Genomic DNA, 16,423 nt, shown 5'->3' with positions numbered 1-16,423 from the left:
CTACTGCAGCATAATCTTTATGCAATGGCTTCTCATACGTTTGAAAGCGGATGTTGGTAAAACATACTTCATACAACTTACCTAATATTTTTGTCATTGTTTAATAAGAAACGGCCCAGGATGTTAATGGCCAACACCTATAGAGAGAGTTAGGGAAGGTCAGTGATCAATAAAGGCTCCTAGTCATCTCCATGATTTCAAGATTATCTTAAAAACAATGTGTCCAATTTACCACAGCAATTCTTAGCCAAAAGCATAACAAAGAACTCAAGAGGCTGCCTAAACAGAGAAAAAGCTAAGACAAACACAGCACAGGCTCTCTCCTGCTCTCAAAAGAACGTAGTCTGCAGGAAGTTTTGCTTTTGTATTTTTTAATTAAAAAAAAAAAAAAAGACAAAAACCTCTCAAAAACCAAATATCATTTTCTAAACAGGCGACAGTCTTATCTAGAAGCAACTACAGAGCTATGTGTCCCAAGTTGAGCTGTAGCGATCATTTTTCACCTTAGTAGCTAGAGCAGTGCTATGTTTTCAACTTCAGTCTGAGAACAATGCTGATAACACACCAGTGTTTTTATTTCTTGCTAAGTAATGTTTACTCCAATGAAGGACATTTCCAGTCTCATGCTCTGCCAGTGAGGAGAGGCATGGAAAGGTGGGAGGAAGCAGAGACAGGACACCTGACCCAGACTAGCCAAAGGGGTATTCCATACCACAGAATCACAGAATCACAGAATCCCAAGGGTTGGAAGGGACCTAAAAAGATCATCTAGTCCAACCCCCCTGCAAGAGCAGGGTAACCTACAGTACATCACACAGGAACTTGTCCAGGCGGGCCTTGAATATCTCCAGTGTAGGAGACTCCACAACCCCCCTGGGCAACCTGTTCCAGTGCTCTGTCACTCTTACAGTAAAGAAGTTCTTCCTGATGTTAACGTGGAACTTCCTATGTTCCAGTTTACACCCATTGCCCCTTGTCCTATCACTGGATATCACTGAAAAAAGCCTAGCTCCATCATCCTGACACCTACCCTTCACATATTTGTAAACATTGATGAGGTCACCCCTCAGTCTCCTCTTTTGCAAGCTAAAGAGACCCAGCTCCCTCAGCCTCTCCTCATAAGGGAGATGTTCCACTCCCTTAATCATCTTTGTGGCTCTGCGCTGGACCATCAGGCCCAGTACAGAAACTCCATTATATAAAGTGGAGGGAGTTACCTGGAAGGCCCAGATCACTGCTCAGGTCGGGTTGGGTATCAGTCAGCGGGTGGTAATCAATTATATTGTGCATCACTTGTGTTAATTGTTTTCTTTTCCTTTTCCCCTTTCAGTTTCATATTCTCTCCCCTTGTTATTTCTCTTATCATTATTATTATTATTGCTGGTAGTAGTAGTTTTGTATTATACCTTAGTTACTGGACTGTTCTTATCTCAACCCGTAGGATTTACATTCTTTTGATTCTCCTCCCCATACCTCTGGGAGTGGGGGAAGGAAGAAGGGGGGGAGTGAGTGAGCGGCTGCATGGTTCTGAATTACCAGCTGGGCTTAAATCATGACACTTCTTTTTGGCACCCAACGTAGGGCACATGAAGGGTTGAGATTACGACAGATCTGACCAGAGTGTGTCTAACAGTATTTGTGATAAGCATTCACTGTTTCAAATGAATAGTCACTCATCACAATGCTGATTTAGTTGCTCTTGGAGTTGTTGCACGTGGTCTCACAGTTTCAGCATGTCGTACATTACTTGCAAGCCAGTATGAATCAGGGAATTACAGACCAGTCAGTCTCACCACTGTGCCTGGCAAAATCTTGGAGCAGATTCTCCTGGAAGGCATGCTAAGGCACATGAAAAACAACAAGGTGCTTGGTGATAGCCAGCATGGCTTCACTAAGGGGAAATCCTGCCACACCAATTTGGTGGCCTTCTATGATGGGGCTATGGAACTGATGGACAGGGGTAGAGCAGTTAACATCATATGTCTGGACTTGTGCAAAGCGTTCGCCACTGTCCCAAATGACATTCTTGTCTCTAAATTGGAGAGACATCACTTTGATAGGTGGACCACTTGGTGGATAAAGAACTGGCTGGATGGCTGCATGCAAAGAGTTGTGGTCAATGGCTCAGTGTCCAGATGGAGACCAGTAATGAGTGGTGTCCCGCAGGGATCGGTGTTGGGACTGGTCTTGTTCAACATCTTTGTCGGTGACATAGACAGTGGGATTGAGTGCGCCCTCAGCAAGTTTGCCAATGACACACCAAGCTGTGTGTGTCGGTTGATACACTGGAAGGAATGAGGATGAACAGGGGACTGGAGCACCTCCCATATGAAGACAGGCTGAGAATGCTGGGGTTGTTCAGCCTGGAGAAGAGAAGGCTGTGTGGAGACCTCATAGCAGCCTTCCAGTATCTGAAGGGGGCCTATAAGGATGCTGGGGAGGGACTCTTCATTAGGGACTGTATTGATAGGACAAGGGGTAACGGGTTAAAACTTAATCAGGGGAAGCTTAGATTGGATATAAGGAAGAACTTCTTAACTGTTAAGGTGGTGAGGCACTGGAATGGGTTGGCCAGGGAAGTTGTGAATGCTCCATCCCTGGCGGTGTTCAAGGCCAGGTTGGATGAAGCCTTGGGTGGCATGGTTTCGTGTGAGGTATCCCTGCCCATGGCAGGGGGTTGGAACTAGATGATCTTAAGGTCTTTTCCAACCCTAACTATTCTATGTTTCTATGATTTGCTGTTTTAGTGTTTATCAGCTTTGGGGCCTGGGCCAAGGTTTTTGTTTTGATGCACTTTATGATAATGACTTGTAATACGATAGACTCATTGATCATGAAACTGGGTTGGCATGCATTCTCAGCATGGTCATCACCTCTATACTTTGGGAGACATATAATGTAATTTTTTAGCAATTACACATCTTTGTTTTCCTCCTTGGGGGGGTCAACCTGCAGGCTTAAATTTTAAACTAACAATAGTGTGTATGCCGTTAACATAGTAGAACAGGCCAAACTGTTCTAACTTACTAACACGTAGAGAGAAAGGAATGTTCGGCTGATGGGGGAAGGAACATCATGGAACTGATAACAACTAAGGAGACAATAAATAAGACCAAGGATGCCAGTCTTCAAGATAACAGAGTGGTACCCAGTGTGGAACAATACTGGAACAGGACAGAAGCAAGGACATACCAGCTGCTAACTCAGCACTAGGACCTTGCGAGTGTATACAAGCACTGAGGTCATTCAGTAAACACAGTGAGGAAGACTACTGGTGACCATCATAGACCCCCACTCAGCAAGAAAGTGCATGCGCAATTAAGATGCAAATATTAAAATTAGTTCCTGGAAATGCTCTGAATATGCATGAGTATGCTAAATATACAGCTGTTGCCAGCAACTAACGGGTAAACTCACCTTTGGAAAACAATTCACATGTGCGCCCAGTGCTACAATAAAGAATGCCTGCTTTCTAAAACTGTAAATTGAGTCTTAAAGAGTTTCTCCAACCAAATTTTACGGTAACAAACCTATGAAGGAGATATTCACTCACATCCTCCATTCCCTCACCAGGCTATTTACAGCAGCATTTGAGAATTCTAAAGGTTTTGGATGTCTTCTGAATACCCTTGAAACCTGCCTGCTGATTTTGACAGGAATCAGCATGTTGCCACAAACACTGCATGTGTTCAACCCACAAGATACCACCTTGAGAACGCCCTACTTCATCTGATTTCAAAAGCTAAGCAGGGTCGGCCTTGGGTCTTGCCTAGGATTAAACAACGATAAATGAGAACCACCAAGAGATATTCCCCAAGCCTAGACAGTCATGAGTGGCAGCATGTGTGGGACAGCATGGGCGGGACAGCACGGGCAAATATCTAGGTCAGTGGGCCCCTCCAGTGATTTGGAACTTCACTTCTGAACAAGTGCGAAAACCAGAAAAAACTAATAAAATACTTATATGAGGTGTGCAGTTGTCCTGGTAATACCAGAGAGGGACAAATAAAGGCAACGTGCTGGAGTTTTGCCTATGCCTACAGAGCTTCTCTGGAAAAAGATGCCTCTGGATCTGATGGCAAAGCAACAGAAAACACAGCTACTCAACCCCTAAGCACAGAAGCTACACCAACCCTGACAACAGACACTGCAGCCATTCCAACAACAGTGAGACAATGCAGCCAAATCAAAGGACCAATCTGTGCCAAAATGAGCTGCCCCTATAAACAAGGGGAAAAGAAACCGAGAGCCACAAAGAGCAACTTATGCAGTGAAGAAAGATGAAGACACAATGCACGTACTACAGGGGACAGCATATGAACAATAATTATTAATACAGGAATGAGAGGAAGAAGAAGAGATAACTTAATGATACCAGACCTCAACCAAGCTGTGGAATATAAGAAAAAGTTTTTGGCCATCTTCCAGGTGAAAACATCATCACCTGGTTGCTCCGATGCGGGGACAATGGAGCCAACAGTCATGAACTAGAAAGTAGGGAAGCCAAGCAACTGGGATCACTTGCTAGGGAAGGGGGGATTGACAAAGTGACTGCAAAAGAGAAAGAAGTTCTCAGCCTTCGCAGCTCTTGGCAGCTGTGAAGGAAAGGTTTCCCTATAATGACAACGTTATGTGTGGCTGAGCCAAGAAGACTATGAGAGACAGAGGCATCCAGTCCGTGAGGAAATCAGCCATTCAAAGATATGATCTATCATAGGCCAGAGACCAGGAATGCATCCGTAGATCCAGATGAAGCTGAATGTACACAACCCATGTGGTGGAAATTTACAGAGAGTGCCATCATCCTATACCAACTCATTGGCAACAATGGAAGGGAGGGAGGCAGCACCACCAACAGTAGATGAAGAGAGCATCCTGCGTTCAGAAGTAGCAGTCATTTTTCTCCTTCTTAGTAGCTGGTGCAGTGCTGTGATTTTGACTTTCAGCCTGGGAACAATGCTGATAACACTGGTGTTTTTAGTTGTTGCTAAGTAATGTTTACTCTGACCAAGGACTTTCTGAGTCTCATGCTCTGCTGGGGAGGAGGGGAGGCCGGAAGGAAGCAGAGGCAGGGCACCTGACCGAAACTAGCCAAAGAGGTATTCCTCGGGCAGGGGGCGAGTGGCCGTATTCAATTCCCTTGTTATTCCCCTTATCATCATTATTATTATTGGTGGTAGCAGCAGTGGTTTTGTGTTATACATTAGTTACTGGACTGTTCTTATCTCAACCCGCAGGAGTTACATTCTTTCGATTCTCCTCCCCATCCCTCAGGAAGCGGGAGAGGAAGGGGGGGAGTGAATGAGCGGCTGCATGGTTCTCGGTTGCCGGTTGGGTTTAAAGCACGACAGAGAGTCATAAACTCCAAGAGTTGGAAGATAATCTCACCCTTTCCACCATTTCAGCTGTGGAAAAACTGTCCCAGGAGGTCAAACAATTGAGAGACAATCTATCTGACCTATCCAGCTCCCCACATGCACAGACCTGTCATAGCTATTGTCCCGGGTTCAGCAGTAGCAGTTATTTTTCTCCTTCTTAGTAGCTGGTGCAGTGCTGTGTTTTGACTTTTGGCCTAGGAACAGTGCTGAAAACGCTGATGTTTTTAGTTGCTGCTCAAATGTTTGGTCTGGCCAAGGATTTTCTGAGCCTCATGCTCTGCCAGGGAGGAGGGAAAGCTGGGAGGAAGCAGAGACAGGACACCTCACCCAAACTGACCAAAGAGGTATTCCATACCACAGCACGTCATGCCCAGGATGTAACTGGGAGTTTACCCAGAAGGGCGAGTTGACTGCAGGGTTGGACGAGGTATCGGTGGTTGCTCGGCTGGGGGGAGTGGGGTGAGTTACTGGTCAGCTGGTGTTGAGGTGTTGTATTCTCTTCCCTTGTTATTTCATCATTATTATTATTGGTGGTAGCAGTACTGATTTCTGTTATACCTTAGTTACTAAACTGTTCTTATCTCAACCCGTGGGAGTTGCATTCTTTTTGATTCTCCTCTCCGTCCCTCCAGGGGTAGAGGGAGGGAAAGAAGGAGGGGAGTGACTGGATGAGCTTTGTAGTTTATGGCTGACTTTGTTTAAACCACGACAGCTATTAAGAACCCTAATGCCCGAGAAAGCAGATATAAGAGGTACACGCCCCAGGCCACCATACGGTTTTACCTGTGGGATCACAGAGAAGACATGAGAAAGTAGGATGGAAAACATACCTCGGTACTGAAGGAAGAGATGCATGAAATGAAGAACAGTGGCCAAGGATGACCCTCCTAAGCTGCTGCTCAAGTCCTTGGTGAGCAGTTTAACAAAAGAAGTGGAAGAGTTGATTTTATTCCAACTCCTATGAATAAGGAATTCTAATTCCTTTGTACAAGACTTAAATAGAGAATCTTATGATCACTATCAGAGCAGATCTGCCTCCAGCCATTTGGAGGAGAGGGACAATTGGGTTTACTGGACTGTGTGGATCAAATGACCTGGCACATCAGTCCCACAGAAGTATAAGGCTCTTGTTAATACCAGTGCAAAGTGCACCCTGATGCCATAAAGCTATCAAGGGGTGGAACTCATTTATATTTCTGGAGTGACAGGAGGATCTAAAGAGCTGACTGTACAGGAGGCTGAAATCAACCTAACTCAAAAGTAGTGGCAAAAGCATCCCACTGTGATTGGTCCAGAGGCTCCATGCATCCTTGGCGTAGACTACCTCAGGAGAGGGTATTTCAAAGACCCAAAAGGGTACCAATGGGCTTTTGGTATTCCTGCCTTGGAGATAGAGGAAATGAAGCATCTGTCCACCTTGCCTGCTCTCTCAGAGGATCCTTCTGTTGTAGAGTTGTTGAAGGTCAAAGAAAAATAAGTGCCAATCGCAAGCACAACAGTGCACAGGTGGCAATATCGCACCAACCAGGACTCCCTGATTCCCATTCATAAGCTGATCCGTAGACTGGAGAGACAAGGACTAAACAGCAGGACACTCTCACCCTTTAATAGCCCCATATAGCCAGTGTGAATGCCTAACAGAGAGTGGAGACTAACAGTAGACTATCATGACCTGAATGAAGTCACAACACCATTGAGTACTGCTGTACTGGATATGCTAGAACTTCAGCATGAACTAGAGTAAAAACAGCCTAGCCGGATGCCACAATTAATATTGCCAACGCATTTTTCTCAATTCCTTCGGCAGCAGAGTGCAGGACACAGTTAGCTTTTACTTGGGGGGGTGTCCAGTTCACATGGAACCGACTGCCCCAGTGGTGGAAACACAGCCCTACCATCTGCCATGGACTGATCCAGACTGCACTGGAAAAGGGGCAAGCTCCAGAACACCTAAAATACATTGATGACATTATCATGTGAGGCGATACAGTGAACAGCTTTTTTGAGAAAGGTAAGAAAATAATCCAAATCCTGCTGAAGGCCAGTTTTGCCATAAAATGGAGTAAGGTCAAGGGACCTGAACAGAAGATTCAATTTTGGGGAATAAAATGGCCAGACGAATGTCACCAGATACCCACAGATGTGATTAACAAGGTAACAGCAATGGAAACACAAGCTTTCTTAGGTGTTGTGGGGTTCTGGAGAATGCACATCCCAAATTACAGCTTGATTATAAGACCTCTCTATCACATGACCGAGAAGAAGACTGATTTTAAATGGGGCCCTGAGCAACAACAAGCCTTTGAACAAATTAAATGAGAGATAGTTCATGCAGTAGCACTTGGACCAGTCCAGACTGGGCAAGATGTGAAAAAACTGCTCTACACAGCAGCTGGGAAGAATGGTCCTACCTGGAGCCTCTGGCAGAAAGCTCCAGGGGAGACTTGAGGTTGAGCCCTAGGCTTTTAGAGTTGGGGATACAGAGGACCTGAGGCCAGCTATACTCCAACTGAAAAAGAAATACTGGTAGGCTATGAAGGAGTTCAAGCTGCTTCAGAAGTAACTGGCACTGAAGGCACAGCTCTTCCTGGCAATCCGGTTGCCTGTGCTGGGCTGGATGTTCAAAGGCAGGGTCTCCTCTATACATAGAATCATAGAACAGCTAGGGTTGGAAAGGACCTCAAGATCATCTAGTTCCAACCCTCCTGCCATGGGCAGGGACACCTCACACTAAACCATCCCACCCAAGGCTTCATACAACCTGGCCTTGAACACTGCCAGGGATGGAGCACTCACAACCTCCCTGGGTAACCGATTCCAGTGCCTCACCACCCTAACAGGAAAGAACTTCCTCCTTATATACAACCTAAACATCCCCTGTTTATGTTTTAACCCGTTACCCCTTGTCCCGTCACTACAGTCCCTGACGAAGAGTCCCTCCCCAGCATCTCTATAGGCCCCCTTCAGATAGTGGAAGGCTGCTATGAGGTCTCCATGCAGCCTTCTCTTCTCCAGGCTGAACAGCCCTAACTTTCTCAGCCTATGTTCGTACAGTAGGTGCTCCAGTCCCTTTATCATCCTCGTGGCCCTGCTCTGGACTTGTTCCAACAGTTCCATGTCCTTTTTAAGTTGAGGACACCAGAACTGCACACAATACTCCAGGTGAGGTCTCACAAGAGCAGAGTAGAGGAGCAGGATCACCTCCTTCGACCTGCTGGTCACACTCCTTTTGATGCAGCCCAGGATACGGTTGGCTTTCTGGGCTGCGAGTGCACACTGACGGCTCATGTTCATTTTCTCATCGACCAGCACCCCCAAGTCCTTCTCCACAGGGATGCTCTGAATCTCCTCTTTGCCCAGTCTGTAGCTGTGCCTGGGATTGCTCCAACCCAGGTGTAGGACCTTGCACTTGTCGTGGTTGAACTTCATAAGGTTGGCATCAGCCCACCTCACAAGCGTGTCAAGGTCCCTCTGGATGGCATCCCTTCCCTCCAGCATATCAACCGGACCACACAGCTTGGTGCCATCGGCAAACCTGCTAAGGGCGCACTCATTCTCACTGTCCATGTCAGCAGTGAAGATGTTAAGACCGGTCCCAACACCGATCCCTGAGGGACACCACTCGTTACCAGTCTCCAGCCAAACATCGAGCCATTGACCACAACTCTTTGTGTACGGCCATCCAGACAGTTCTTTATCCACCGAGTGGTCCATCCATCAAATTGATATCTCTCCAATTTAGAGAGAAGGATGTCATGTGGGACAGTGTCAAACGCTTTGCACAAGTCCAAGTAGATGACATCAACTGCTTTACCCTTGTCCATCAATTCTGTAGCCCCATCATAGAAGGCCACCAAATTGGTCAGGCAGGATTTCCCCTTAGTGAAGCCATGCTGGCTGTCACCAAGCACCTTGTTGGTTTTCATGTGCCTTAGCATGCCTTCCAGGAGAATCTCCTCCAAGATTTTGCCAGGCACAGAGGTGAGACTGACTGGTCTGTAATTCCCTGGGTCTTCCATTTTCCCCTTCTTGAAAATGGGGGTTATATTTTCCTTTTTCCAGTCGTCGAGAACTTCACCTGACTGCCTTGATTAAATATGATGGCCAGCTCCTTCAGGACCCGCGGATGGATTTCATCAGGTCCCATGGACTTGTGTGCGTTCAGATTTTTAACATGGTCTCAAACCAGATCCTCTCCCACAGTGGGCCCAAGGTCTTCATTCTCACAGTCCCTGAGTCTACCTTCTAAGTCTTGGGTGGTGCAGTCAGAGCCTTTGCCAGTGAAGAGCGAGGCAAAGAAGTCATTCAGAACGTAGGCCTTTTCAAAATCCTATGTAGCAAGTTCTCCCGAAAGTTTCTTCAGGGGGCCTATGTTGTCCCTAGTCTGTTTTTTGTTTGCTATGTACCTGTAGAATCCCTTTCTGTCATCCTTAACATCCTTAGCCAAGTTTAATTCTAACTGAGCCTTAGCCTTCCTCACCTGGTCCCTAGCTTCCCGGACAACATCCCTGTACTCGATGCTACATGGAGTAAATGGGCTACACTAATTAGAGAACCATCTTGAATAGGTAATCCTAATTGTCCAGGAATCCTAAACACCATCATGGACAGGCCACAGGAAAAAGATTTTGGAATGTCACCAGAAGAGGAGGTGATAAGTGCTGAAGATGCCCAACCTATAATAAAATGTCACAAAGTGAGAAGCAATATGCCTTGTTTACTGATGGGTCCTGCTGTACTGTGGGAAAGCATCGGAGATGTAAGACAGCTGTACAGAGTCCCCGATGACAAGTTGTAGACACTGCTGAAGGAAAGGGTGAATTGAGTCAGTTTGCAGAGGTGAAAGCCATCCAGCTGGCCTCCGACACTGCTGAAGGAGAAAGGTGGCCAGTAGTTTACACTGACTCATGGATGGTAGCAAATGCCCTGTGGGTGTGGTCGCTTCAAATGGAAGCAGAGCAAATGGCAACACAGAGGGAAACCCATCTGGGCTGCTGCACTGTGGCAAGACATTGCTGTCTGGGTGCAGAACCTGATGGTGAAAGCGGTGGAGGACTTGAGGCTGTCAGTCGATGAAAAAATGAACATGAACCGGCAGCGTGCACTCGCAGCCCAAAAAGCCAACTGTAGCCTGGGCTTCATCAAAAGGAGTGTGACCAGCAGGTCGAAGGAGGTGATCCTGCCCCTCTACTCTGCTCTTGTGAGACCTCACCTGGAGTATTGTGTGCAGTTCTGGTGTCCTCAACTTAAAAAGGACATGGAACTGTTGGAACAAGTCCAGAGCAGGGCCACAAGGATGATAAAGGGACTGGAGCACCTACTGTACGAACATAGGCTGAGAAAGTTAGGGCTGTTCAGCCTGGAGAAGAGAAGGCTGCGTGGAGACCTCATAGCAGCCTTCCACTATCTGAAGGGGGCCTATAGGGATGCTGGGGACAGACACTTCATCAGGGACTGTAGTGACAGGACAAGAGGTAATGGGTTCAAACTTAAACAGGGGATGTTTAGATTGGATATAAAGAAGAAATTCTTTACTGTTAGGGTGCTGAGGCACTGGAACGGGTTGCCCAGGAAAGTTGTCAATGTTCCATCCCTGGCAGTGTTCAAGGCCAGGTTGGATGAAGCCTTGGATGGTATGGTTTAGTGGGAGATGTCCCTGCCCATGGCAGGTGGGTTGGAACTAGATGATCTTGAGGTCCTTTCCCACCCTAACTGTTCTATGATTCTATGTACCCAAGAGTCGGGCCACTGACAAACACCAGAACAACTACCACATTGATAAAGCTAAGATTGAAGTGGCTCAGAGGGGCTTAGATTGGTAACATAAAGGTGAATTATTTTCAACTGGGGGGCCCACAACACCTCAGCACATCAAGGTAGAGATGCAACAAACAGATGGGATCATGATAGAAGAGTGGACTTAAGAAAGGACACCATTGCCACGGTTATTCATAAATGTGAAACATGTGCTACAGTTTAAGCCAGCCAAGCAGTTAAAGCCTCTCTGGTATGGAGGACAATAGCTGAAGCACAAATATGGGGAGGCTTGGCAGATTGACTATATCACACTCCCACCAACCCGCCAAGAGAAGCAACACCAAGATGGCTGGAAACATACACTGCGCCCCATGCCACAGCCCAGAATACTATCCTGGGCCTTGAGAAACAAGTCTTTTAGTGACAAGGAACCCCAGACAGAACTGAATCAGACAACAGGATTCATTTCCAGATCAACTTTATAGACACCTGGGCCAAAGAGCACGGCATTGAGTGGGTATATCACATCCCCTATCATGCACCAGGCTCTGGGAAAATCAAACAGTACAACTGGCTGTTAAAAACTACACTGAGAGCAATGGGTAGTGGGACTTGCCAACATTGGGATACACATTTACCAAAGGCCACCTGGTTGGTCAACACTAGGGGATCTGTCAACAGGGCTGGCCCAGCCCAGTCAGAACTTTTACATACTGTAGAGGGGGATAAAATTCCTGTGGTGCACATAAAGAATTCGCTGGGGAAGACAGTCTGGGTTATTCCTGCTTCAGGTCAAGGCAAACTCACTTATAGGATTGCTTTTGCTCAGGGACCTGGATATCCTTGGTGGATAATATGGGAGGATGAGGAAGTCCAGTGTATACCTCAAGGGGATTTAATCTTGGGGGTAAACAGCCTCATTTATATGCTGTTGCCTGCTATATAACACTTCTATAGCCCATTAGCTAGATGTCCATCTCTACCCCTCTGGCCTTTGAAAAGGAGAGATGTGCTGTCATGATCATCAGCGGAAAATAAAGTCATGGGAAAAGCCAGCATCAGCAGAACTGTCTTCAGGTTACCAACGACTGACCCTGCCTTTCCTTCAATCATCCCCCCAGCAAAGAATAAACTTTGATGAAACCAGACGAGCTCAACAGTGACCAGATGAGTTCAGCAGTGCCTTCAACAGGCAACAATCAAACACTACACACCATCTCTCCTGCCCTCTAAGATTGTTACAAGAGATGGAGCCTGATAACATGGACTGGATGAATTCAGCAGCTTTATAGGGATTGGTCCATGGACTACAGAATGATATCTGTGTGTGTGTGTGTATGTATATGTGTGTGTGTATGTGTATCTATACACACACACACACACACATATATATATCTCTTTCATGGACACCCCCTTGTCGTGGGGAAAGAGCTTGTGTGCCCTTGTGAGGCTGGGAGCTATGCTGGTGGTGGCTTATGCCTCCTGTAGGGTCTCCCATGCCAGACAGGTCTCAACTGAAGGGTCAGACAAAGTGTGTCCATGGGCAGGATGGGCTCAGTAGCCTTCGGGCAACCATCCTAGGAGAAGGACAACTCTAACTTCAAACCTGGGCAGATGGAGCTCGTATAGCCCTGTAAGGCTATCCATCTAAGAGGACACTCTAACCAAACCTACGACCTGAGGACTTGGTCACTGTCCAAGCTCGCTAGGCCCTGGCAGATAAACCTCAGGTGTAAAGGGTGGGGCCAGTTTTGTGCACACTGCGCCTCACCTAAAAAATCCACTGTGCAGGCTCGAAGGGTTTACCCACATTTGCAAAGCCCTGTAGCGACAGGTGAGGGACGAAACGGCAGGTGATAAGGTGTACTGGAAGTCGCAGACCCAACCCTGCATGCAGGCAGTTCAGGACATTGGTCACTCAAAACTGACCCAGGAGATGACAGTCTTGCTCGGCAACATCCTGAATGACCAAGCAGCCTTTTTTCAAGGAGAGCACTGCTTGCTCCATATGGAGAGAGGCCTAGAAAAGGTGGCCTAACCAAATCTCATCTCCCCCTCCACCTGGTTGGCTAGCCGCGGCCAATAGGCATCTTCTGTTGCAGTCGATCAAAGACAAAGAGACAAAGGCATACACCTGCCTCCAAAGGTGTGTCCAGATTGACACTTGCATGTTGGAACATCAGAACCATGCTTGATACAGTGAACAGTGGGTGTCCTGAGTGCCGTTCTCCGCTAATTGCCCACGAATTGTCACGACTTAACATTGAAGTTCTCAGTGAAGTTCGCCTTCATGAGGAAGGTAGCCTTGAAGAACATGGTGCCGGCTATACACTCTACTGGTCAGGCAAATCCAAAACTGCAAGTCATCTTTCTGGAGTTGGCTTCACGATTAAAAATTCCATCATCTCTAAACTTGAAAATTTGCCGATAGGTCATTCCGATCGTATTACCTCCTTACGTCTTCCACTACACAATAAGCAACATGTTGTTCTTTTCAGCATATATGCTCCAACTCTGCAAGCTGACCCTGCAGAAAAAGACAAATTCTACTCTGACCTGTGTCACCTCACTCAAAAGGTTCCTATAGAAGATAAGATCATAATCCTTGGTGACTTCAACGCCCAAGTAGGTAAAAACTTTGAAGCCTGGAAAGGAGTACTAGGCAAGCATGGTGTTGGTAGCTGCAATGATAATGGTTGCCCCTTGCTAGAGTTTTGTGCAGAGCAGCAGCTTACCATCACCAACAATATTTTCCAGCAGAAAGACATCCTGAAGGCAACCTGGATGCATCCTTGATCTTAACATTGGCACCTTATTGATTATGTCTTAGTGCGCCAGATAAATATTTGTGATGTCTGTCACACCCGAGTGACGGCTAGTGCAGAATGTCAAACAGACCTCCGCCTTGTGCGTTGCAAACTTAACCTCCACTTCAAATCCAAACCTAAGAGGGGCGGCATTCCGAGGAGGAGGCTCAATGTTAATAATCTCCAAATAGCCGCAGTGAGGGACAGCTTTCAGGCTAATCTTCAAACTAGGCTTGAAGACCATCTTATAGATTCTTCTCCTGAAGCACTTTGGCAACATATTAAAAATAGCATCCTGCAGTCCTCCGAAGAATCCTTTGGGTTCTCCTTAAAGAAAAACAGAGACTGGTTTGACAATAGCAACCAGGAGGTCCAGGAACTGTTGACAAAGGAGATATCTGCCCATCAAGCACACCTCGCTCAGCCACTTTGCCATGTAAGTAAAGCAGCCTTTCATCTTGCATGTAGCAAACTCCAACAGAAACTTCGAGACATCCAGAACAAGTGGTGGCTCAAGTTAGCAGAAAAGATTCAACTATGTGCAGATTTGGGTGACCACAGAGGATTCTATGAGGCTCTGAAAGCAGTGTATGGACCCACATTTCAGGTTCAAAGCCCCTTACTTAGTGCAGATGGCCAAACACTTCTTACAGATAAAATCTCCATCCTGAATCGTTGGTCTGAACATTTTCAATCACTCTTGAATGCTGACTGTGTAGTCCAAGGCACCAGAATCCAGCACATTTTACAACATCCAGTGAAAAATGAATTGGATTTAGCCCCTACCATAGGAGAGACTCTTAAGGCTATACAGCAGGTGAAAACTGGCAAGGCAGCTGGGGTCAGCGGAATCCCACCCGAAATCTGGAAGCACAGAGGCGAAGCACTTCATGCTAAATTTCACGAGCTACTTGTGCGCTGTTGGGAACAAGGTAAATTACCATCAGATTTTCGTGATGCAGTCATCATCACTCTGTATAAGAAAAAAAGGTGTAAAGTCAGACTGCTCAAGCTACCGAGGTATAACTGCTCTCCATTGCTGGAAAAATTCTTGCAAGAATACTACTGAACAGACTAGTACCCGTTATCGCAGAAGAGCTTCTACCTGAAAGTCAGTGTGGTTTCAGAGCTAATAGAAGTACCACATACATGGTATTTGTTCTCAGACAACTGCAAGAAAAGTGTAGAGAACAGAATAAGGGGCTCTATGTAACTTTCATTGACCTCACCAAAGTTTTTGACACTGTGAGCAGAAAAGGCCTGTGGCTGATCTTGGAACCATTAGGTTGTTCCCCCAAGTTCCTCAAAATGATTATTCTGTTACATGAGGATCAGCAAGGCCAAGTCAGATATGGCAATGCACTCTCTGAGCCCTTCCCAATAACAAATGGTGTGAAACAAGGTTGTGTTCTCACACCAACTTTATTCACAATCTTCCTCAGCATGATGTTCCAAAGGGCTACGGTAGATCTTGACGAACAAAATGGTATTTATATTCGATATCGTATTGATGGTAGCCTATTCAATCTAAGGCGACCGAAGGCCCACACTAAGACCCTAAATCATCTTGTCCGTGAACTGCTTTTTGCTGACGATGCTGCCCTTGTTGCCCACACAGAAGCAGCTCTGCAGTGTTTAACATCTTGCTTTGTGGAGGCAGCTGAGCTTTTTGGACTGGAAGTCAGCTTAAAGAAGACAGTAGTTCTCTACCAACCTGCATCACAAGAAGATGATCATCATCCCCACACTACCATTGGCAAGTCATAGCCTAAGTCAGTTCAGCAGTTCACCTATCTGGGAAGCATTATTTCCTTAGATGCCACAATCGACAAAGAGATAGACAACAGAATAGCAAAGACATACAGAGCCTTCGGAAAACTCCATAAAAGAGTCTGGTGCAATAAACACCTGAAGAAAAGTACAAAAATTAGTGTCTATAGAGCCATTGTAGTGTCTACTCTTTTATATGGGTCTGAATCATGGGTTATCTACCACCATCACCTGCGACTCCTCAAACGCTTTCATCAGTGCTGCCTCTGTACAATTCTAAATATCCACTGGACTGACTATGTGTCAAATGTTACTGTCCTCGAACAGGCAGGGATCACCAGTATCGAAGCCATATTGCTGAAATTGCAGCTGCGCTGGGCAGGGCATATCTCTAGGATGAGGGATCACCGCCTCCCTAAGATCGTGTTTTACGGTGAACTTGCCACTGGTTGCTGCAAGAGAAGTGCCCCAAAGAAGAGATATAAGGACTCCCTGAAACAATACCTTAGGCCTTGGCCATACTGACCACCATCAGTGGTCCACTTTGGCCTCTAATCGGGAGACTTGGAGACACACCATACATAATGCTGTTGACTCCTTTGAGAACTCATACAGAACTAGTCTCGAGGAGAAAAGACAACGTAGAAAGAATCACACCCCACCTATACCACCCAAGGAGACCTTTCGCTGTGCTTTTTGCAACCGTATTTG

General features: G+C 46.3%; 1 protein-coding gene across 3 annotated transcripts in view; it reads right to left on the bottom strand.

Annotated features, from left to right (window-relative positions):
* LOC136004183 (AP-1 complex subunit gamma-1-like) overlaps positions 1 to 16,423 on the bottom strand; it is an 82,760-nt gene that overhangs the window by 25,290 nt on the left and 41,047 nt on the right. For all 3 annotated transcript variants that reach the window (XM_065660457.1, XM_065660456.1, XM_065660455.1), the window contains one exon: positions 82 to 137. In XM_065660457.1, coding sequence (XP_065516529.1) covers positions 82 to 137 — 56 coding nt within the window. The remainder of the gene's footprint in view (positions 1 to 81; positions 138 to 16,423) is intronic.

The sequence above is a fragment of the Lathamus discolor genome, chromosome W, assembly GCF_037157495.1.
Source record: "Lathamus discolor isolate bLatDis1 chromosome W, bLatDis1.hap1, whole genome shotgun sequence".
In the NCBI taxonomy this organism is placed as follows: domain Eukaryota; kingdom Metazoa; phylum Chordata; class Aves; order Psittaciformes; family Psittacidae; genus Lathamus; species Lathamus discolor.
Note: the sequence above shows the minus strand (reverse complement) of the source record. Positions and strands in the feature narration are given on the sequence as shown.